A 25322-nucleotide genomic window follows, 5' to 3' on the forward strand; every position below is an offset into this window, starting at 1 on the left:
CTTTATTAATGCTTTTACCTTGTAACATGCGAGAAGATGTCAGAGTGCATTTCTAATTTATAAACATGTTTCAAAATATTGAGCATTTTTTTCATATTTTAAAATTTTGCATAACATGTAATTTTTCTCCATCAAGACATATATAATTGCTCATATTCCCTGAATAGGATAATTTGAGAATGTTGTGTAAGTGAGGTCTCTCCCCTATTTTAAAATTACCTTTGTGTATACTTTTTAAGAAGTTGGCGAATGACTCCGAAAGAAGGTGCTTTTGCAGCATATGTTCTTATTATAAGGTTAATAACTATCTTTTCTCTGTCACAGTCTTTTTTCTTATACCAAGAATACAGGAAGCTATTTTGTGTTTAAAAGTTGTTCCCTATGGAACTAGGATGAAGGTTATTTTTAAGTAATTCTTCCAGCTTCAGGATGCACTGTTTTGTTTTTTCCTGTCTCAGGCAGCTGCCAACATCTGCATAGAGTCCTGGAAGTTATCCTGCAGTAATCAGAGAGCACATTTGAATCCCTGCCACTTTTTCCCAAGGAGACCATAACATAGCTCTAGGAACTGTTGGTGATGGCCTTATTTGAATAGACTGCGTTAGGGTCAGAAGAAATGTTAATATTGTGAGCTGGGTAGTTCTTACTCTCCCTGTCTCTGTGTAGGTTGCTGTTTCTTTGTCTCCAGGATACTCTTATTTTTTGTATAAGTTTTGGTTACTGGAAAAGATCCCCTTAGAAGTTCTATGACACTGTGTCCACAAACTTTCTCTATAATAAGACGGACTACTTTCTTTACAAAAAAAGCAGATAAATTTTCATAAGTGTTTTGTAATTTTTTAAAATCTGCCCCCCCCCCCCCAGGCTAAGTTTGTCTCTCTTAAGGGAAATAACACCTGACCTACCCCAGACCCATTGAATCCTCCCAGGTGTTTGAAACCCTTAATGAATTACTTGACAGCTCATTTGGTCTGAATGAACTGGATGACCAAATGAGCCAGTCATTGGCCCCTACTATAGAGCAAGGCATATTTAAGACAGACAGTTGATGGGGCAGTCATCCATAATTGAATGCTCTGAACTTTCCAGGAGTAACTAGTTTCTGCTTTTGAACTTTAGGGCACCCTCCTGTCTCTGGTGCTTCAGGTACTGAGATGAGAAGCCTCAGAAATTAGAAAATGATTTAGGAGGACTTTTGGGGAAAAGATGTATTCAAGAGAAATAGGGGTTCATCAGAAATACTTCTTAGAGGAAAGGTTTTTGTTTCTATTGGTGCAAGAAGCCCTAAAGAAAATTTCCCAGAAAGAGAAATTAGACCATTCTATGAATAAAACTTAATTTGGAGCAGTACTTAATCTTTGAGGTAATTGGCAAAAGAAGGGGGGAAAATTATTGAGTCCGTTGATTCAAGCTTGCAAAGTTTTAAATATGTCTTATTTCAGGTTGTCTGTATAGTGTGAAACAGTCATTCTCCATCCTGGAATGTTCTCAAGGTGACATCTAGAGGATGTTGTGGTGATATATCAGGAAGTCATTGATCTGTGTATATTCTGGAAGGAAGTTTTGTCAGGCAGCTAATTTATGCCAGGTCTCTTCTTATGGTTGATGGTGCTATAAAGGGAGTATCCAAATTGTGTGGCCCTCAGTGAGATTCCTTCTTTTTGCAAAATGCCTTTGGGCAAAAGTAGATTTTAAAATCCTAACATCAAAATAAAATGAAGTTTGCACGACTCTGAATTGCATTACTTACGAACATGTGCATTGTGGAACAAACCACAGCTAGTTGGTGAACTGTCTGGGCCATGGGTTCACCCTTGTCCACCAAAACTTTTTTATTGAGTACAAAATAGTTTAGTTTGAGTTTTATTTTCTTGGCCAATTGCTGTACACTTTGTTAGGGTGTTAAACTAAAAAAAAAAATAATAATTAATTAAAAGAGATTTGATTATGTGAAATCAAACAAGAAAGAGCAAAAGACTTGGGTAGTTCCTACCTTAGGATACCACGTTCTCAGGAATCTTTAGGGAATTGACTGTAGTGAGCATAGGGCATTATTATCTGAGACTAAGGTAATAGACCTGGAACTCAGATAGGTGTGAAGAGTTGTTAGAGGCTTATGAGGGAAGTGATGAGCTTAGAGAACTGTGAGATATGACAGAAACTTGAACTTACAGGCATCCTGGAGAAGAAAAGATTAATGATTAAATTAATGGAATGGTCATATATAACCAGCTACTGTCCTTACTGAGACTGAAACAAAGGAGGTAGATTATATTTTATAGTTTAGATAGAAGCAAAGATAATCAGAATCCTTCAAGTTGTCAGGAACTAGGATAAAAAACTGAAAGAGACTATATGATCCTTCCCAATGGTCTTCTCTTCTGGAAAACCCTAAAGTAGACAAGTCAGAGGAGCTGACTTTTTTCTAGGCCCTACTTTTATGCTTTTTAGCAGTCTCCCAAAGGCATCCAGAGCCATAACTTAAACAGATGGTATCTGAAATTTTGAGTAAAACCTTTAACCCAGATAGGCAGGCATTGAAATCTTCATTGCTTCCTTGGCCCCTGCCCTTTCCCCAGCTCTGCTGTCCAGCCACCTCGGGGCAGCAGCACAGGAGCCTGTGGAGAGCTGGACTGTAATGAGGGCTTTGAAAGAGGATAGTGTGGTTGGGATGGTGGAAGTACCTCCTGCCCGGGGCAATGTGAGTCAAAAGTGGACAGACAAATGGGAGGAGGCCTGAGGAAAGAATGCTTGAACAAGTGAGGAGAGAAGGGCATAGAAATAGGAGCAGGAATAAGAGCTGGAAGGCAGGACTCACAGGGTGCTGATAGCTCCAGAATGAAGGTTAATCTGATGTTGAAAGCCAGGGGGGCAAGTGTGGCGGCTTCAGCAGCGAGGTCAGGAGGGTAAGAATTTAACATAGGAAGGGTTGCCCCCAGGTTGAAACTAGATAACACAACAGCGTGCTGCTGTGGCTTTAGCTATGGGAATAGAGGTGTCTTGTAGAGTAATTTTTCCTGCCAAATTCTGACTGTTGCCTTTGCTGAATGCTTTAGACCCCATTTTATGTGCTTTGCATTACCTTTCTCCAGGCTGGCATGGTCACTATCAAAATCTCTCTCTCTCTCTCTCTCTCTCTCTCTCTCTCTATATATATATATATATGGATGTATATGTGTATATATATATATATACACATCCATATATATATATATGGATGTATATGTGTATGTATGTATATATAGTTGTAGATGAACACAATGCCCTTGTTTTATTTATTGATTTTTATTTATTTATTTTTATGTGGTGCTGAGGATCAAACCCAGTGCCTCACATGTGCTAGGCAAGCGCATTACCACTGAACCACAACCCCAGCACCTTCCCCTCCTTCTTTTAGTCTAAGTGGACAGTAGCATTGCCTGCAGTTTTGAGTTTCTTCCTTGTTAGCAGCTCCATGGTTCTGCATATCATATCCAGCATGATCTTTGGAACAGCAACTATGTACAGCTACAGTTGTTGGTCGACTGTCAACCGGACTTTTGAACACTACTTTCCCAGGAAAGCCTAGTATTCATGACGTAGAGACAGAGGGAAGTGTGATGTTGATGCCCATCCTGTGGCCAACCTCCGGTAGTTTTATGAAAAGCCCAGTCAGTGCAGGGAGCTGGCAGCATGAGCTGGGAACCCAGAGAAACATTTCAGAACTGTCTGTGCTGGAAGAAATGTCTTTTTGGGACAGAGAAGGAAGTTGAAGCAATAAGTTCACTAGAGCAACAAAAATGTAAGCGTTAGGGGGTTTAGAGCCCACTGTGGAATTGGTGGTGGATCTGACCTTGATTCTGAGTGCTACTATAGATAATAAATAGACATGGAACAAGCTGCTTATCCTTCCTAGATTCTTGATAAAAGTAAGCAACAACAGAATCCATTTCTGTAGAACTTTCTGTGTGCTTGGCTCTGTTCTGAGGGATTTGTCTATATTAACTCATTTCATCTTCACAAGTACACCATGAAGATGATGTGATACCATAATTATTCCCATTCCACAGGAGTGGAAGTAAAGGTACAAAGAGATGAGGTGTCTCGACAACACTTTCACAGCTAAAAAATAGCAGAGTCAGAATTCAGACCCAGGGGCTGGGCTCTATACCCATGCACTTAACCACTTGGCTCCCCTGTCACCAAGTAGAAATTAACATTTCAAAAAGTTGCATGTTGGCAAAGGTTGAAAAATTTTTAAGTTCTTAGTAAGATTATATTTTAACTTCAAAGCAGTTCAAAATGTATTGTTACATCTGTGTTACTTCATCATCTTTCTTTCCCTATAGAAAGGAGGGCCCTGGACTCTCTGACCAGATGTGCCCTTGTTGCTTGGGGATAGCTCTTCTAAGGGTAGGCATAATGTCATGAGAACAGCAGTATACTCCTTACCTAATTCTGGATTGTGGACATTATTGAGACTGAATTGCGTCTTGTAAACAAGGAATGAATCAAGGATATGCCTTGAGAAGATACGGAGAAAGAGGCATTACCCAATAGGTGATGAAAAGTATCTGGTTCTTTGTATACATTTATTAATGTAATTATCAAATTAAACCAGTGAATAGTAATTAGCATTGTTTAAACAATGAGGAACCTAGAACTAGTTTGGCCAAGAATAACTTGGCCAAGATCACTCATCAAGAAAGAGGTACAAACCAAGCATTTTAGCCCAGACCCCTAACTGCTGATTTTGTTGCCGGGCCACTGAAAATAAATAACCTTGTTTGGACTAGTATTATTAGTTTATCTCGCAGTTTCTTTCAACTCTGAAATTCTAGAATTTCCAAAAAGTTCTTAGGTAAATAGTATGGTAGCTTTCTAACCTAGCACATTGCTTGTAGGATTCTCCTTTTGGGAGGCTAAATGAAGCTTAAGTTGGAGGCTCCTAATGTAGGCTTAGATCCCACACCTCCAGCTCAGTTCTCGTTGGGCTGCTTACGGGACTGGAATTAGGAGGGACAGTGTGATTTATATCTCCAACCCATGAAATTTGAAGACAAAATACCATATTAATACTGTACCCTGTAAATCTTTTCTCGCATTAACAGCCTTCTGGTAGAGTAGAGTTTGCCAAGGAAACATTGCCATATGTGCTGATGGAGCTGAACTAAAAAGAGAAGATTAGAAAACTAACCACACTAATAAATTTCATTTGAGACAGTTGGAAAATGGACTGCCGTTTTGACAGGTTAGAAACAACACACACATCCAAGCTGTGTTTTGAATGGTTAAAATGGATTTCCAGTACCCAACAGAAACATCTTATGTTAAAAACCTGATATTTCTGCTGAGTTACCCAGATGTTCAACATATATGCACTTGCCACTTAAATGCAACTGTGATGAAGCGCCTTCACTAGAGCGGTTAAACCTCACTGAGACACATAACCCTCCTCCCTCTGAGGTCAGGGCCTACGAAGGGTTCCTGGAATTCCCCCCCTCCCCCCCCCCGGACTTTTCGATATCCCAGCAGATTGTGACGCCTGCCTCCTAAAGAGCATTTACCCAAGGTGGGTGGTGTCAAGGCGCACAGCTTCTAGGCCTCAGGTTTTAGCCCACAGCCACCTGTTTTTTCCTGTTTAGCCCAGATCTTCACCACAAGAATCGTTCTCACCCACCAGCCCCCTGAGTGCAGGCATCTGGCGCAGGTCTTTCAAGTCACGTGTACATTGGTTTTATTCTGAGCTGAAATTCTTCATTCAGTATAATGAAGCTCATGACCTCTGATGATATTCCTCTAATCTCCTAACTCTTCTTCCCGTCCGTGGTCTCTGCCCTTGCTTGTCCTTCAACTGCCTCTGTAATGTTTTGCTTTTTACTTTAAAAGCCACCCGATGTGTCTAGAGAATTAGGTCCATGCTTTTTAGTGTGACTAAATATGAGATAAGTGGTTCAGTATGCCAGGTAGGAGCCAGACTCCCGCTCTCTGTCTAACAACTGAGTAACCCTGGGCAGCAACTTTGAAGTCAGCCTCAGTTTCTTCATTGGTTGATGGAGATAAAAGTAGCATGCACTGAGTTAAGATCGTCACCTGGCTTAAATGTGTTAATTCACATAAAACACACAGAAGTAGCACCAAGTGTGTAGTAAGTGCACAGATATCATTATTGTGTGTAAAAAGGTCTCCGATCCAACCAGTGATCTTGCCCTGACTCTGAATGAACCATGATCTTGAGCCTTGGGTGTCTTTGCACACACGAGTCCCTCAGCCCACCTAGGTTGCCCTCCCTTCTACTCACATCTCTAACTACAGGGAACCTCTGTTGCCCCTTAAAGCCCCAGGGCAAATAGCTCCTCTTCTTTGGTGCGTCCTTCCTCCTACAGACAGAATCACTTGTTCTCTCCTCCATCTCCTGGCACTTTGGTACCTCTGGGCTGTGGTGCTCATCAGGCTGTTCTCACATGTTTTGTCCCTTGCTGGCACATGGACCCAATTTCCTTTAAAGGAAGAAGTTTTTTGAGGGAAAGACACCAATCTCATCCCAGTTCATTCTAGTGTGAGGCACCCAGAGAAGGTAATCAGTAAATGTTCACTCCATGAATAAATATATGTTACTCTCATTCTAATCATAAATACAGGGTTTTCTGGCTTTGGTTTTTTTTTTTTTTTTTTTGTTTTTGTTTTTACTGTTCACAATGCATCACTAAATTTATAGGGAGAAAGACAAATTTCAGTAGTTTACAAGGCTGGCTGAGGTGATTGCATCCAACACTGTGGTCAGTTGGCTCTGTGGGCTTTTTTATTAGTCATTTAAAATGACTGTCATAGAGTAGTTACGGAGACAAGAGATCATCATTTAAATCACAGTGCTTTCAGCCCATCTACAGTTTGGGCCTGCAATTTAATAATGAAGAAAATACATCTAGCAAGTAAATATTTAAACATTTTGGTTTTTACCTGAATACCAAGAGTGAAAATAGAGATTTTACTTTTAAATGTTAACATCTGAAATTTAAACAACTTTTTGCCATGTTTAACTAGTAGAAATTAATGTGTTTTCATTGGTTAGTAGCTAACTTTTCTTCTCACATTATGTGTAACTTCTTAAAGGTTGATAAATGAGTGTTTTAGGAGGTGAGACTGCTTTCTTTGAAAGAGAGGGCTTTCTTCACCTGGTGGCTCCCCATTCCCACTTTCTCTCCAGTGCTGCTTTGGCTCATTTAGATTATAAAGAGCATAGCTCCATTCAGGCTAGCAAGTACACAGGGAGGCTTTCTGTTGAGTTCATGTAAGAAAAAAGGCAGAAATCTCATGGAGTAATGGGAGTTATCCTAGAACCTGGTCTCATTGTGACCAGAGGGTGATGGAGACCATCTCTGTGCCTTCGGACTCTGTTTTCTTTTTGGTGTTCCCTTTGTTTTTGCTCTACATTCTCTTCTTCCTGCCAACCCACTTCCTTTGTTTATTCATGGTTTCTGCTTCCTTGTGACATTAGCACACACAGAGCTTCCAGCTGGTCATTTCCTCTGCTCCACCCATGGCATCTTTTCCTTTTCCATTTGGGCCTCTGTGCCAGCTCCATTGCCTCAAAGGACTCTCAATGAGAGGGAGGGATCCTGATTGGCAAGCTTCACTTTGGTTGCCCTAGGTCTCAGTTTGCTGAACTTACTGGTTGCAGATCTTTTAGGTGTCTACCCATTATCTAATCAGTTGTAGCCTCAGGGAGATGCAGGCTCTGAAAATATAGCTACCTAGACAAGGAATTGCAAACTCAACTCCTTGTCAGATTCTGGCAGCTTATGTAAATGAGCATTTGAGGCTGAGAAGAAATGCATATTACACACATGACAGAGTTGAGTGGCATCTAAGGGTGTAAACTCTTGAGTAGAAGGGCTTAGATTTGAAAGCCCCATCTCACCACTTACTACCTGGATAACTTAGGACAAATTACTTAATCCCTGTATGCCTTAGTTTCCTCTCTGCGGGTGGTTATGAGGATTAAATGAATTAATAAAGTGCTTACAGTCGTGCCTGGCACATAACAACCATGATATAGCTGTTTTAAAATGTTTCATCAGCATCTTCATTATTGTCCAATTCCACAATGAAATGAACTTTGACCCATTTTTCCTAAAATGTGAAGCTGTCTTGGTCTATTTAGTTTCACTTTTTGTGTAGCCATGAGCAAAAAGAAACACTTCTCTGATCTCAACAGAGCAATAAAAACAAAAACTGGCACTTGTCCTTATTGAGGTGTCAGCATTCATGCAGAGAGGGACCTTGGCCGATTGCAGATTTGGGTCCTTGTCTAAAGGACAGAGCCTTACTCACCTGGAGCAGATGGCTGTGATTTCAGAAGGAAGCCCAGGGCTCTCAGATCTGTCTGTCTTTACAAGGAGCTTAAATTATGTTCGAAAACTTTTGTTCCTCAATCACATACAACTACAGGTTGAATATATACAACACACAGGCTAGTGACCTCTGACCTCAAACTGCTCCTTTAAGAAGATGTGTGGGCAGGGCTGGTCCCTCAGGAGAGGCTATAAGTGGACCTTCTTGCATGGACAAATTAGAAAATTGTACTTCCTGTCTAAGGAGAGAACAGCGAAGCCCCTCTGAAGCACAGCAGTGTGGCACAGGGGATAGATAACTGTTTCTTCCCTCAGTCAGCTTAGTGTTTCCAAGAAAAGGCATTTGACTTTGATTTTCTTTCATTAGAACAAATGAAAGGTGGACATGGTGGTCCATACCTGTAATCCACGTGGCTCCAGAGGCTGAGGCCGGAGAATTGCAAGTTCAAAGCCAGCCTCAGCAACCTAACGAGGCCCCACACAATTTAGCGAGACCTTGTCTCTAAATAAAAGACATAGAAAGGACTGGGGATGTGACTCAGTGGTTAAGCGCCCCGGGGTTCAATCTCTGGTACCAAAAAAAAAGGAAAGAACAAATGGAAATGACATTTTTCAGTTTAGATATGTAGATCAACTATTGTGTAACTATCATTCCTGAAAGTGGCTCTTTCCTGCTAAAGGCCTTGCCTGCCTGTACTCTCCAAACCTCGTTTTCCTCCCACTTGGCTGAATGTGTCCACTTGTCACGGACTCATCACTCTCCATAGGCTTCCTCATCTCTTCCTAGCTGTTCATGCTGAAAACTTATTTCCTGTTGTACAGATCTACTAGTAATGAACTCCTTTTTTATTTATTTAGATATTGTGGTGCTGGGAATTGAACTCAGGGCCTTGTGCATCTGAGGCAAGCACTTTACCAACTGAGCTATATCCCCAGCCCCAGTACTCCTTTTTTTTTCTCTTTCTCTCCCTCCCTCCTCTCCCTTCCCGCCCCCTCTCTTTCTCTCTTTCTTTTCTTTTCCTTTCTTTCTTTCTTCCTTTTTCTTCCTTTCTTTCTTTCTTTCTTTCTTTCTTTCATCTTTTTCTTAATCAAGGAATTTCTTAATATGTCCTTCATGTTTGAGGGATAGTATTAGTGGATATAGAATTCAAGGTTGGGTTGAATTTACTTTTAATATTTCAAATTGATTATCCTACTACTTTGTGACTTCTGGGGTTCCTAAAGAGAAATTTGTTATTGATCTTAATAAGGATCCCAGTAAATGACAGATTGTTTCTAGCTACTTCCAAGAATGTCTTCTGTCTTCATTTTTGACAATTTCACTGTCTCAGACAAATCTCAGTCTCCCATCCTGAGACACATACACACAGAGTAAGTATGTCCCCTTCTTTTCCTTCCACACAGCAGCCAGAGTGGTCTTTTAAAAATATGAATTAGCCCATCACTCTCTTGCTTAAAACTCTACTTACTTCTCATCTGGGAGTAAATCAGGCTCAGAATCCTACCCTTGGTGTGGCTACAGCATCTGGCACCCACCTATGCTATTCTTCCTGTGCCTGCTCTCTGTGGGCCCTGCTGATGTTCTCCCTCACTCTAGAGCATACCAGGCTTGTGTCTCCTCCGCTTTCTTGAACTTTTCTGTTCCCCCTTTTGGAATGTATCTTTCTTCACTTGTCACTTCCCCAAAAAGTTTCTCCTTCCATGTGAGTCATGTAAGCACATAATCTTATTTGTCTTGTGCTTTTCACAAGTCACAGTTCAATGAATGAGTAAATGGCTGAACTTGGGGAATTTGGGACGATTGAATAAATATATACGTATCAGTGGACTTTAGTACATATATATATGTATGTGTATATAAATATGTATGCATATATCTTTAGTAAAGAATAGGTAAGCATACATTAGTATATATAAATATATATACACATCTTCAGGAAAGACTATATATATATACATATGTATATTCTTTACTAAAAGATATATTCATATATGTTTATATGCTCTTTACTAAAGAGAATTGTATATATACTTTTCTACTGAAGTCTACTGATCCAGGAGGCAGGAGGGAAAGGAGCAGACTTCCCTGGAATAATAAGATTTCCTGTATCACTAATATTGTTGATTTACTCAATGTGCAAACGATCCAGAATGTGGGAGGGAATTTACTTGGGCCTGATGTGGCTGTTAGAAGTTAGTACTTGAACATTCCATTTCAAGTATTCTCATTAAAGGTAATAGCAGAAAATTGCAGTAAAGATTGCCCCAGTTTTTAAGTGGTGATCCCCTCTGCAGAGCTGTTGATTTGTTTAGTTAATGCTAATTTATTTAATATACTTCTTACTTATGTTGATTTTTAGGTCTGTTGCCACAGTTATTGGGAGTCGCCCCAGAGAAGGCCATAAAACTAACAGTAAGTCTTTTGAGTTGGTGCTCTTATTAAGAGAATCTGCACAGACTCCAGGATCTAGCAGGTATTCTTTCGTGAACCAGCAGGCTTGTGGTTCCTCCGAGGTGCTAATTTGCAGATGGGATACTCAGCACACGCAGCTTTTCAGTATAACCCATGTAACACTAAACATCCAAAAACGTGGTAATGAATTTGAAGGTTGTTGGTGGTTGCTGCCATCGTTATTCATCATTCCAGCAGCAACAGCAGAAGCATTTCCTTCAGTACTACCACAGTAGGCACTTAGTGTGTGTAACTTCTCATTGTTTTAATTGCAAGCAAAATATGATCCACTGTATACAGGTAAAGAAAGGCTCACAGGGTGTAAGTAGCCAACCTGGGTCCACATCACTCAAAACCAGAATTCAAAATCAGATTTTCTGACCTCAACACATGTACTCTTTCAGTTACACCTGCTGATTACAGAATGTGAGTTCAGGGCTTCTTTTGGAAAGTCGCATATTGAGGGCTCTGTGTTCTTGTTGAAATTGATCCTTCATCACTATTTGCCCAGTGAATGGCTCATATTGACAGGTGGTTGATATTCATTTTAAACTTGTGGAATAAGTAGATATGGCATGTAAATCATGAAGGTCACAAAACTCCAGGAGGTTAAACTCTTTGAATTGGGCCACACAGCTTTGGTCCTTGAAGTTCTGATGCCATTCCGTGATGTGACCTCGAGATAACTAATCTTCTCTGACCTGTATCTGCCAAAAACACATGATTGTTCCTTCAGATTGCTTGTTGTGCATACCATTTTGAGAATATTATACTTAATTAATTAATGCAATTGAGGTTCTTTGAGAATCCTTGAGGAATTTTTAGATACTGAATTTCTGCTAAGCTAAAAAAATCTGCACAACCAAATTGGTCTCAGTGAAGAGTGCTATTTTAGATTAAATCTTGCTAGAAAACTTGAAAGTGATTTTTAATCAAACCTTATAAAACAGTTCTTAAATTATAAGATATATGTTTGTATTTTATCTCTACTGTCCATTGTCTTTATTTTCATGCAGTTATAACTGCAGGACATATTTGAATTTGGGGCTTATAGGCCAACATATCTTTAATTCTTCTCCCTGCAAGATCAAGGATGCATACATTTTTTTTAACCTTTTAGGAACTGCATATATGCTGGGTGTGGTAGTTTACACCTGTAATCCCAGCGACTTGGGAAGCAGAGGCAGGAGGATTACAAATTCAAGACCAGCCTCAAAAACTTTGTGAGACCCTAAGCAACTTAGAGAGACCTGTCTCAAAATAAAAAAAAATAGAAAAGGCTGGGAATGCAACTTAGATGTAAAGGGCCCTGGGTTCCATCCCCAGTACTAAAAAAAAAAAAGGGGGCGGGGGGGACGAGGACTGCATGTATGCTGTTAAGAGTACCTCTCTCAGATTATTTTAAGGTTGTTAATTTATCCAATAGACTGACAGAAAAAAATAGCATGTTAACAGATGTATATTTATACGTGTTTAATGACTTTCTTTATATTTTTCATCAGCTTCTATAAATATTTTTCTTCAAGGTGAATGATTTTGTGAGGGATAAATTTATGCGCAAAGATGGTTCCGTCCCACTTGCAGCAGAAATTCTTGCAGGAGGCTGTGTAAGTACCTTTGGCTACATTTGAAAGATTTGTTTCTCACACTTATCACTGCCATTGTCAGAGTGGACTAAGGCTTCTGTTTAACCACAGATCCTGTTCAAGGGCAGAGTCTCCTAGGGCAACTCTACCTGTCCTACACAGGCAACTGTTCCTGCGGTGCAAGGGTAAATGTTTCTGGTCGTACTGCCTGTTAAGTCATGCCTGTGCAGTGCATCATTGCTTGCAGTTAGTTCTGCAGTAGAAGTCATTCATGGCAGAAGTGTCTGGCCTTTGAAATATCTTTGCTTACCTTTTCTAAAGTTCATTTGCAGTACATTCCTTCCTCACAACACCCTCTGCTGGGTCAGGCACTATGATTTGTAGCTCGAAGACATCAGCTGTGGCTCTCTGCTTTGCTTTTCCTTACAAGTGGCAGCAACCCTTCAAACTTCCAGTGCTTCTGGGGGAATGATGCTGGGGAATAACTGGCTGAGGGTGCTTTGCATTGTCAAAACCATGGAATGTTTGCTTCTGGATATGGATGAACAACCTGCATCCTGTTCTGAAGTTCCACAAAACATTGTGTCTCGCTTTATCTCATGTACTGGTTTGTTCATGTGAATATAAATACTTTAAGTAAATTAAACTCTTATACAAAGACTGGTGCTACTTAAAGATAAGGTTGGTTAAATAAATAGGCTTTGATCACTCAAGCAATATGGTGGTGGTGGATTTTCTGCCTAACCCTTGTGTCTTTTAAGAAAGATGAGGTCACATTTTTCTTTGTTTCTTTCTTTTTTTTTTATTTTATTGCTTTTTTTCTGAGCTGGAAATTATTTTATGTTATCATAAAATAAACTTAAAAATCATTGCATTCAGAAATTGGCCAAACACCTGAGCATATTAACATTTGTGTGGAATGGGCTCTTGTCCTAACATTGAGTAGCCCCTTCAGCATAATATGAAGTCATGGCTCCTGGTGATTCTTAAAGAGATGGGTGGAATTTGGCTTCTGACTGACTCTGTTTGATCACTGACCTGTCAGAGATGGTCAGGTAGGATCCCCTTGTTCTGTAACTTTAGTAGCATTCAGGATGGAAAAAAGGGAGCCTTTAATGTGCTCAATAAAAAGAGCATACAATAATAATCACAGAGAATGGCAGCAGTTGCAGAAACTGCTCTTCTCCATAAGTACTCTTCATTTCAAAAAACCTCTATGGCTTTCATTTGAGTAAATGGATTTTCTGATTTCTAAATAGGTGTTTCCACAGGCTGTGTCTAGCCCAGCCCTCAGGCTATTGCAAGGAATTCAAGATAGCAGGGCATTTCAGTAAGTCAGGTCACAGGGTTTGTTTGTTTGCTTTTAAAATTAGATTTTTAAACCTGCTATAAAGACACAATTACAGATCTCTATAAGAATGCAAAATGTAAAATTAATTCTGGGATGCTACTAAAGATTTTGGCAGTCATCATGGTGTGGTGCCTGGAGGTGTGTTTTCAATGAAAGCATTTTGCCTACACATGCATCTGGGTGCCAAGGAGATTGGTTGTGGCACGTATTGTCAGGGTGCCATCTGTAGGTGGTCTTGTTTTTGCATGTGGTCGCCCATTTCAAATACAGAGCACAGGCTGGCATCAGATGTGGTATCTAGTTATTTTAGAGTAGAGAAGTGTAGCCCTTTTTCAAATCTGATCTAAACACAGGCTTAAAACTGGAGCCACTCAGGCTTTACAACTACTTAAAATATCTGTGAAGTTTGCCACCCTGTATCTCAAAGGCAGATAGACAGTATTCCTCAATTGTTCATGGCTCTCCCAGCATCCCTGTCCAGGAAAGCAGTCCTGTGGGGAACAGACAATCCAGACATCCTTCCATCTCCAAGGAACGAAGTTGGGTGATTCCATCTTCCCTGTGTGTGTGTGTATTTTAAGTAGCGGCAGCCACATTTCTCCCCAAAGCCTTTGGCAATGTTTTCCCTTAACTGGAACCAGTGTGTACCTTAGACACTGTGAGTTGCACAACCTGGTCTGTGCAACCGGGGATACAAAAGGTTTAGTGAGGTTGTGTCACATGAGCATGCCCTGCCTTAGTCCAGCCAAGCATTGCTAGGTGTTGACTTGTAAGTCCCTGGGGAATTCACCTTGCTTCATCATTACTAAGAGTCAGTACACATGACTGACTTTTGCACTTATAACCAAAGCTGTTCATTTCTTTGGACAAGGCTTTTTCTGTTTTATAATCTGTTTTATACAAAAACAAGAAATATGCTGGGAGATCTTTGTCTTATAACTCATAACTTCATAGTGCTTAGCCAAACAATCTTTATTTATTTTTTGGAAAAATGAAAGTGGTAGTATATTTAGAGGAAACCAATCATTGATATATAAAAGGAATAAAATCTATCCCATTCCTTAACTCGATATTTTTGATAAAATAGTATCTGTAACCGATGAGATAAAATTTTTTGTTTCATTGACACATATGAAAAGGTGAATCAGACTTTTTTTTAAAACAGATTTTTCATATTGAGATTAGTTTTAGTTTAGAGCCCTGCCAAAATTTTGACTTGAGTTTTCTGAGTGTTTTGTAGATTCACACTTTACAGTAGTGACATATTCAGCACAATTCAAGGCTAAACTAGGTGGCTGAGACCAAAGTTTACAAACTCTTTTTTAAGTCTGAAAGAATTCTTTGCGGTGTGCATTTTCTCTGTGAGTTGATTTTGTACATTCCAAATTTAGTCAGTAGTTGTGGGAGCTTTGACAGCCCTGGACCCTCAGGCTTCCTGGCACTAAATATACACACACACACACACACACACACACACACCTCTGTTTCTTCCATTCTTCCCCAACTTGGGTTAGAAGCTCAGGGAGCGGGTATGATGGAGTCTGTTAGTGACAGAGAAGGTTCTCATAAGTGGCAGAGGAGAGGCCTATGATCACTCCGGATTCCCTGTTAGGTTCCCAGTGACTTGGAAAACTGATATTCTATCTCTGAGTATGTTGTTGTTATTGCTTCATTACTATCTTAAGAAAAAAACAAAAACAAAAATCTCTGTAATTCCTATGATCTGTAGATTACAGTCCATCATATTCTGTGTATCTAGTGGAATAGAAGGTTCAAATCCTGATGTTTTGAAATCTTTAACTTTTGATCCTTTTATCTTTAAAAGGACCAAGTAAGCAAAAGTGGTACCATGGCTGATTTTAAGGAAGAAATAGAAATATGATGATTAATTTATCTGTTGTGAAAATAAGTCTAATATTCACCAGGAAAAAAAAAAAGTGTCATCAATATATAAAGTTTTAAAGTTCATTTAGTAAAACTTAGTTATATACCAATAGAAAATAGTAATGTTCTATAACAATTTTTGGAAAAACAAGTGAACACACTTTTGAACTATATTCTTTTTTGTGTGTGTGTGTGGTGCTGGGGATTGAACCCAGAGCCTTGTGCTTGCAAGGCAAGCACTCTACCAACTGAGCTATCTCCCCCAGCCCCAAACGCTTTTGAACTATAATCCTTTAGTAATGGGTCCATGGTATTTTCCCATCATGATGTTCATGTGTGTATTCATGTACAAATATACCTGCTGTTTATGGAAATTTACGTTTGAGTGAGAAAAATCACTGATATGCTTGTGTCATTGGTTCTGAAAGGGATTGTAAGACTATCACCATTAGAAAAACCTGGAATGAAGAGCAGTCCTTTTTGTTTCCCCCCTTCAGGTAGTAAGGATCAAACCTAGGGCCTAGTACATGCTAGGCAATCACTCGACCACCAGTGCTTTTTCATTTTATTTTAAATCAGGGTCTTACTAAATTGCCCAGGCTGGCCTTTAATGTGGGATCCTCCTGAGTAACTGGGATTACATCTTAAAGAACTATCTTAATTGCTCTCCCTGGCAAGTAGGCAGCACCCTAATGCTGTCCTTGTCGACTTTTTCACTATCTTGGGAATTCCCCTGCATATGATATTTTAATACCTGTTGTACAGTCATATATCAGATGTCATTTTCGAAGCAAGTTTTTATCACTTGCCTCATCTTTTTTACATTACATTCAATTGTGGTTGATGTTTATTTTGCAAAGTTTTGGAAAACACAAAGATACACTAGTGTGCCTACCACTTAGCTAAAAATGGCAAACTTGTAAGTGCAGCAGGAGGCCCTGGTGTGCATGTCTCAGTTGCTTTTCCTTTCTTCATCCCCCAAGCAAACCTGTCCTGAAATGGGTATTTCTCATTGCCATGTGCATCTTCCTGCTCTGTGTTACAGATAAATGTATCCCTAAGGAATACAAATGTTTGCTTTTGAATGTCTCATTCAAACCTGGTGCTGTGGGAACAACTTATATGATTTCCAGATTGAAGCCCTTGCATTTTCCCATCACTGCCACTCTTGTGCTTTGCTTATCAGAAAAGAAGAGCAAATGGGAGTATCACTTTCAAATGTTGTGATGTGGCATGTGCTATGTGTCTGTTACAGATGCATGGATTTATAGGCGTATATAGATATACTTCTGTTTGGGACAGTGTATTCATTTAACCAAGTTTTGATTTCTTCCCTAGACTACCGTTATTCCTTCAGTCTTGCAGTTTACACTTAAACTCAGTACTAGTAAATTAAAAAATTTTAACCATCTCCACTTCAGATACACACCCTGCCTTTCTGCCTTATTGTTGGTCCTCCCTACATTCCATCTTTCTTTTTCTCTCTCTCCCTCCCTCTTCTTGTCATAGCTCTTACTACCTTTAAACATTCTGTAAAATTGTACATATTCACCAAATGACATCTGTTTGTCTTCTGCCTCTCTCATTATAAAGGATAGGCTCCACAAGAGCAGGGGTCTTTTTATTCACTCATGTACCCTCAAGGACCTCAGGTGGTAGATGGTAAAGCAGACACTTCGTATATGTTTGTTGAATGGAAGAATTTTAAAACCAAAATGGCTCTTAAAAGTAAACTACTTAAATCTTCAGTTTATCCGTGACAGATCTGGTAATGGGCTCATACATATATATTTTCCTTAAAGTTAGTTATATCTTCCCCATCCTTAATAAAATTTATCACCTTTCTCTCCAAGCCATACTTAATCGTGATTCCCAAGCTATAAAAAGTAGAAAGCATATAGATGGACATCATTTTACAAAGTGAAAGTGTTCTTAAAACCTCAGAATTCTAGTGTTTGAGAATTTGCATAATAGGGATGTTTTTATTTATAAAATTAATCCCTTTGAAAATTGTAACTATCTGTGTTAAAAGTAATTCCATCTAACAGCAGGACGGTCATTGTCCTTTGAAGAGCCTGGGCTTTCAGTCAGTTTGGGGTCTCAAAGCGTCACCTACCAGATGGGAGTCAAGGAATAGATAGATAGTTTTTTTTTTGCCTTCTCTGGGCCTCTCTTGTCTGTAAAATGGAGATAACAATCTCTTTTCAATTATCTAATATGTATAACAAGGCTTTCCAACATTTAATGGCTTAAAACAGTAATGACGCGAGAGTTCTGCCTGTTGGCTATGATTTCATCTGGAGTGCTGGGCTGCTAGAAGATCCAGCATGGCCTCATACAAATGGCAGCAAGCTGGGAACTCCGTGCAGTCCTAGGGTTCTGCAGGTGAACTTCCCCAGGTGGTGTGGCTGCCTGGGCTTCCTAAGCTTCCTTATACCGTAATATCTGCTCCTAAGTGGCAGTGTTCTAAGAGCCAAGTGAGGAGCTGGGTCTCTCAGGCCCACCCTCTGTAGGTACATGGCATTGATTTAATCACATTGTGTTAACAAGCCAGATTCAGTGGCAGGGGAAGTCCACTTCCTCAAGAGTAGAGGAAGTGCCAGAGGTATTGCAGCCATCTTTAACCCACACTCTCTTACTTGTCATGGTTGTGGTGGAAATTAACAGAGATAATAAATGTGCAGTAATTAAAACATGAGTCCAATGCTAGTCTTGCTCTTCTTCCAATACCTGCTTTTATATTTTGGACTCTTTGAAAATAAATGTTTCAGTTAGGCTTCCGAAATGGAAAACAATAGTCACATTCAGTTACACTGGGGCAAAGGGAAGTTTATTAGAGTTTGGATATGGCTGTGGAAGATCTGAGCTCCTTTGTTGTTGTTTGTTTTTGAGGCACTGGAGATGGAACCCAGGGCTTTACATGTGCTAGGCCAGCACTGTACTACTGAGCTACAGCCCTGGCCCATGAGTTTGCCCATTTCTCTACAGTTGGTTTCCTCTGCTGGGCAACTAAGCATCCTTCTTCTAAATATGATTTTTATTCCATCTTAACTCATACTGCATTCCAGTCTTGGTCCCAGGGTTTACTTCCTGATGGGAATGATTTTAGTTTCTGCATCACTGAGGAGGAGCAGAGTTCTGATTATCCTTCGCTGCACAACAAGTCATCTTAAAACCTAGTGGCTTCAAACAACAGTGTATTATCTCTTATGGTTCTCTGGGTTGACTGGGCTCAGCTGGGAGGCTCTAGTTTGGGATTTCCACATGGGTACAGGCAGATGCCAGTCAGGGCTGGATTTTTCTGAGGCCTATCTGAGCCGCATATCCACGGTGGCTTACTCTCAAGGCTGGCCAGAATGTGCACTGTCAACTGCTATCAGTTGGGACTGTTGTCCTGAGCACCTACTATGACTTCTCTGTGTAACTCGTACCTTGCATACCTTGCCAGCTTGATTCTGAAAGGATCCCCACCAAGAGCAGGCCATCTGAAGAGGCCTGGCAGAAAATGCCAGACTTCTTATGGCCCACACTTCCACTTTGTTCTGTAAGTCAAGCAAGGCAGGGAGGCCAGGCCATATTCAAAAGGAGAGAAATTAGACTCTACCTCTGAGTAGGAATAGCAACAGTTGGTGGGTGGCTCAGTAAGCAGTGTTGTGGGGCAGCAGCACCCTTGTGGCCCTCCACCTTGAGAAGGCTTCAGAAGCAGTCCCATGTCTTCTCACAGGTCTGTTGCTAACTCTGGAACCCATTCATCTGTTACAGAATGCTGGAGGCCACTGGGAGTAGAAGCTCACTAAAGTGGCATTAACAAGGCTTACCTTAAGGGTCTCGTGAAATAAAAGTGAAGATTCTCGAGAATTGAAGCAGCTCTGGGAACAGTCTCCTCTCTCCATTTTCCCACTTAGCCTTCTTGGTCTCTCTCACAATGACTTTACATCTCTCCACACATCTTTTTACTCTTTTGGTCCATTTCTTCTCTTTGTGGCATTGACTTTTTCTAGAATTCCCTCCATATTCTTGCCAACTACCTGGCCTCTCTGTAATGGTATGACCTTTCAACTTCTCTTTATCCTCCAGCTAATTAGGACAAGTTGCTCAGTAGTGTTTTATTTTTCATTATTGAGAGGAAATTCGATTGGCAAATCTTATTTTGGGTAGAAGGCTAATGGCAGCCTGGAATCAATCAGATGTGAGTGTGCTTAACAATTTCTTTGTTTTCCACTATTTGTGTGTCTTCAAATCTTTCTTGTACTGTTTTATTTTTAATTCTGAATTCTGTAAGTATTTCCTGAATAGTAGTGTGGGTTCTTCCTTTATAAGATATACCAAAAGTTCCTTGTGATTGAACTTGAAATCCCTTTAGATTTTGGACCAAATCATATCAAACCAGAAAAAAAAATTTCTTTAATGTAATGAATGCAAACTCTGTCAATCAGAGCTGGTCATGCAGATTGCCAAAAGTGGATTTAAATCCAACTTTGGTGATCTTTTTCTTCCCAGGTCTTCCTGTGAAGACATGGCCTCACAGTATAGTTTTTTTAAGGCAGAATTTTTATTTCATTGTTCAAGTCTCTGCACATATCCTACTTAAAAATAGAAGGTGATGTGAGACTCAGTTATTAAGTTGAGTTTCTGTGAAGTCACTCCTGTGTGACATGTCAAGTAACCAAGATGATATTATGGAAATACGTTGATTATGGTTAATGCTTACATCTTTGTGATTCACTTGTAGTTTAATGGAAACCTAATGGCTGTTAACACTATTTTAAAATTTTATTATTTGAAATATTTTCTCTAAGTAATTTTTGCATATACCCACCTGCAAAATTAAGAACATATTATAGATTTTCTTAATTTATCCTTGTGCTTTATGCTGTCTTTCAACTCCTGTTGACTTAAGGCTTAGAGACTGTATCAGGTGTTATGTGTGACCTACTATCTTTGTCAGATGCAATCACTGCTTTGCCACTTGTGAAGATCCTCTTTTACAACTATGTGCTGTGTCCCTCAGGAACTTGGCTAGATGCTGATGAAACCTAGACATCCATGTGATAAGCAGAGGGCACATATCTCACTGTTATGTGTGCCTAGCTTAATGTCTGATGTACAGGAGGTGCTTAAAGAATGTCTGTTGAATGAATGAATGTTTGAAAGGTGTTGGTGATGAGGGCAGTTGTGAATTGGAAAGGAGAGGTGGTTACTTCATCTTCCCTGTTTTTATTAACCTAGAGGGAGATGGCCAGTGAAGAGGTGTGAACTCCAGAGAGGGCAGGTGAAGGAATTGGTGGGCTTTCCCTTGTGCCTGTAACCATGCCCACATATGCAGGGTGTTTCACAAGAAAGCATTCCATAGAGCAGCCTTTAAAAAGACCCTGTTTATTTTATTTGACTTCATTCCCCAAAATGTCAGATAACCCTTAAATATATTCAGAACCCTAAGAATAGAAAGAAGATAATAACATGGGACATTTGGTATAGTTTATTTATTATAGCCTCCCTTTTAAGTAGAAAAGTTTTTATTGAATGGTTAACATATGAAAACATCATGTCAAAACCATGAAGGAATAATAGAAAAGAGAGTCTTTAAAAAGGAGCTCATGAATAACAAAAAATGTTAGCCATGGCGGTATCCAGATTTGGAGATCTCAGAAAAGTCAAGGAGGTAACTCCATCATAGTTCACCCAAGAAGTCTCCTATGTGATGGGACGGAGACCATGCCTAGGACAGAGTTCCGCTGCCTGCCTGCCTCTGTGAGAGGAGAGGATCTTCTGCAGATGACTTCCATTTGGACTGGGCAAAAACAAAAGCAAAATCTGATGGTACTATGGTACTAAGGATTTATGGAAACTATAGAGTTAATATTTTTTCATACATTGAAACTTAACCCCCAATGTAATGGTATTAAGGGGTTGGGCTTTGCAGAAATGATTTAAGTCATGAGAGGAGAACCCCTCACAAATGGGATTAGTGCCCTTATAAAAAGAACCTTAGAGAATTACTTATCTTTATGCCATGTGAAGATACAGCAAGAGATAGCATGGACCCTGACCATGGACTTTCAGCCTCTAGAACTCTAAGAAATAAATTGATGCTTTAGTAAGCTGCCTAGTCTGTGACATTTTGTTATAGCAGCTAAACAGACTGAGACAAGGATGACCTGCCTGACTTAGGGTTGTTTCTGAGACTCGTCAGTGCCACCTTAGTGGGGAAGTCCACCTCTCATAACAGACACACAACCAACCAGATATCTCTTTTCTGCTATTCTCTTCTCTTTGGTAAAGCCTCAGAAGTCAACTCACTTCAAAATGTTGGACCTTCCTTCTGGATTTCTAATAAATTGGGGAAGGGGGGGTTATGATATGAAAATCTGAAGGAAGATTGGGTCACAGCTTTCATGCAGTTAAGGTACTTTAGACATGGAAGGTCTGTAAAGCATTAAGTGATTCTGGTGGTACTAGTCAAAATAGACATGTGTAACAGGCAGACCCTAAATGTTAACATATTTGACAGGTCTGTAACTTAATTGCTTTTTAATGTCAGTCAAATAGATTCTGCTTTGGTTTCTTGGCCAGGCTTCTATAGGTCTATTAAAAACCTATGAAGCTGAAAATACGAAATATAATATTTGTGAAATGTGTATACAGAATAGACTTTTCCTGCCTTACCATGCAATTGAGAAATTAGGACATTTCAGTTTGGTATCTGTCTCAGAAACAGTGAAATGGTAAGAATCTACTTTATTCTCTTTTCAAAGTTGTTGAAAATCTAGTTACAGACTTTTTTACCAAAGAACTAAGTTTACATACCAAATCAAAGGAGGAAAATCTTAAGTTGCTTTATTTTAGAGATGTGTCATTAGTCGGACACTCCATCTTAGTACTCCATCTTAGTCAGTTTTCTAGGAATGTCATAACAAATGCCACAGACTGGGTTACTTGGCAACATAATTTATTTTCTCATAGACCTGGGGCCTTGAAGTCCAAGATTGCATTGTTGGCAAGTTTAATTCTCTTAAAGCTCTCCCCTTTGTTGCAGGGGGGCCACCTTGTCCCTGTGTTCTCATGTTGTCACCCCCTAGTCTGTGTGCTATAGAACCTTAATCTCCTCCTCTTATAAGGACAGAGGATTAGGGCTCACCCATATGATTTCATTTTACTTTAATTACCTCTTTAAAGGTCCTTTCTCAAAATACAGTCTCATTCTGAGGTACTCATTCTGAATGTTTTCGGAGTTAGGAATTCCAGGTATGAGTTTTGGAGGGATGTAATTCGGCCCACAACAACTAGCATTTGAGAAAAAGTTCTTTGCTGGACTTGGAATGGGACTTAAGTTCCTGATTGCAGGAGGGTGACATTTCTTGTGAGGACACTGGGCCCAACACACTTTCCCTTCAGAGCTGGATAGAGTGAACGGCCTTGGACTTCATGCTGCCTCAGGCTTGTAGCTTTTTTGTGAGGTGCTACATGCCTGCCTTCATTACTTGGGAACAGTAGTGAACTCGTATTTGCAAAGCATATGAATTTAATCCATTCATTGGTATTTGTTGAATATCTGTTTTGTACTTTTGATTTTCATACACAATAATACTACTTGTTCTGTATACAAATTATCTTCATGTTGTCATTTAACATTGTGTTAGGGAGAGAGTAAATGGAAAATATCTTAAAGCTTAGATTTCCTAAGAAATCTTTATTTTCTAATTTATTCAAATAGCACATACTTTTAGTCATTTTAATGTAACATAAAACATTAGGCATTTACTAGTGGAGACCTTATTTATAGTTACAATTTTGTTTTTATCTAAATAATCAAAATAATGTATTTGGGTTTTAGTTTTAAAAAAATTCATATTCCATAACTTCTTATTAATCTATTTTTGACACATGTAAGCACATATTTTAGAATGTCAGTGTGCAATTAGATATTCTTAGCACATGTCATTTGTGAAAAGCACTTTAAATCTAAGTACATTCAATTGAGTATAATTAAAATATCAAGATACATATTCTTCATATACATTTTGCCACTTAATTTTTTAAGTAGCTATAAGTATGTACCATGTGAATTCAAATTAAAGGAAAGTGATTAAATTATGGTTATATTTAAGGCTTTTAGTTTAAAACATAGCAGAAATTACACAGATAAAAATGTACACTCTGTTTTCTGTGGACTACAGACTGATGATGGTTTTGATTGTTTTAAAATCAAAACTGTGAGCATTCTCTGAATATTCTCCAGACTAGAATGGTTTGGGGGAAAAATAAGAAAGCATGCTTTTTCTTCATCTTACGAATTCTTTTGACTTGACTCCTCAGGTCCCAGGAAAAATTGTTTGGGGATACTATCTCAGTAAAGAAGCATTGGAGAAAGGCGGCTTGTTTAGTTCACACAGGTGAAAGAAAATGGATTGTGGAGGAACAGGAACTCGAGCTCTTGAACCAATCCTTTAGATTGATTTATGTAGCCTGCTGGTATTTTTTACAATAATGAGCAGGCAGCCTTGGCAAGTCACTTTGAAAACCCATGCTTAACTGTAAAACCTACTTGTCCATACCTTAGACCTAAAGAATATTATCAATTTAGTGAGGGTCATTGTTCTTGGACTACTTGGGGAAAATGGGTAGTACATTAGGATTCTGAATTATATTGCCTTTCTAAATATTTTATTTCCTGAGATTCTGTTTTTTAAAAAAGAACTAGCTGTACCACTCCCTATCACTAAGTTCCTTCTGCAGAGTTAGAAATGTCCACAGTGAAGTAAATAGTTCATAACATGGCAAGACAAATTTGGGTCACAAAACTGTGAGGAAGAGAAGAGGAAATCACACTCGGAGAAGCATCTGGGCATGGCCTGAGAGAAGCCGTGCTAGAAGCTACACTTTGGGTTCTTTGCAGATTTCCTAACCCGTTCCAGAGGGGAGCATTAGAAGAACAAAACTATAATTTCACTTCCATGAGAACCATGTCATGTGAAAAATAGAGCATTTGGAAACAACAATGCTCTGTGTAGATAAAGCCTCCCCACCTGGGCTTCATGCTAGCACCGGAGCTTCCACAGTCCCATTTCCCTTTCTGGTTGCTCTCAGCCCTGCTGGACACACAGGAATCACAACAGCCAAAACTATCTCATGGAGATGTGGACTTGGGCTTGTTGTTGGTTGAGAAGTGAGACATCCATCGCTCCTACCTTGAGCTACTATGCTACAGTACAACCTCTACTCTTGTAACCATTTTGCAAGCCCATTTGAATAAAGTTGAAATTATCACCAGTTGTATATTTCTGAGTCTAAATCATGCCTCAGATTCAGAGTTAGTATGAGTTGGGGATTTTACTACTCATTAGTTTGACTTCCTTAAGATTTATTAACATACAAAGAAAATTTTAAGGCAACTGATGAAAATTAATTATATTGTATCTAAAGAAACATCTCCCCTCCACATTGCTTTATGTACATTAGTGTCTGTGAATCATTTCTTTATCTCATGGACAGAGGTTCACCAAGACATGGGAATTCTAGTCTATATGACTAAATTAACCAAAAATGCAGGCAGATATTCCATTCAAGCAAGAAAACTGAAAATGAATCTGTTTTAAAACTCATTTTCTTTGACAGTCAGCAAATAAGCATAACCATTCTGAGCTTTGGTTTGAAATCAGGCCAGACTGGGTTCTGCCTTGGGCAGAACTCTGTGCTTCTATTTCCTCATCTCCAAA

General features: G+C 39.4%; 1 protein-coding gene across 1 annotated transcript in view; it reads left to right on the forward strand.

Annotated features, from left to right (window-relative positions):
- The window catches only part of SLC25A13 (solute carrier family 25 member 13), a 216638-nt gene that overhangs the window by 119022 nt on the left and 72294 nt on the right, over positions 1–25322 (forward strand). Inside the window, 2 exon segments of the mRNA XM_079152267.1 lie at positions 10694–10746; positions 12312–12392. Coding sequence (XP_079008393.1) covers positions 10694–10746; positions 12312–12392 — 134 coding nt within the window.

The sequence above is a fragment of the Sciurus vulgaris genome (assembly GCF_902686455.1).
Source record: "Sciurus vulgaris genome assembly, chromosome: 8".
Lineage (NCBI taxonomy): Eukaryota > Metazoa > Chordata > Mammalia > Rodentia > Sciuridae > Sciurus > Sciurus vulgaris.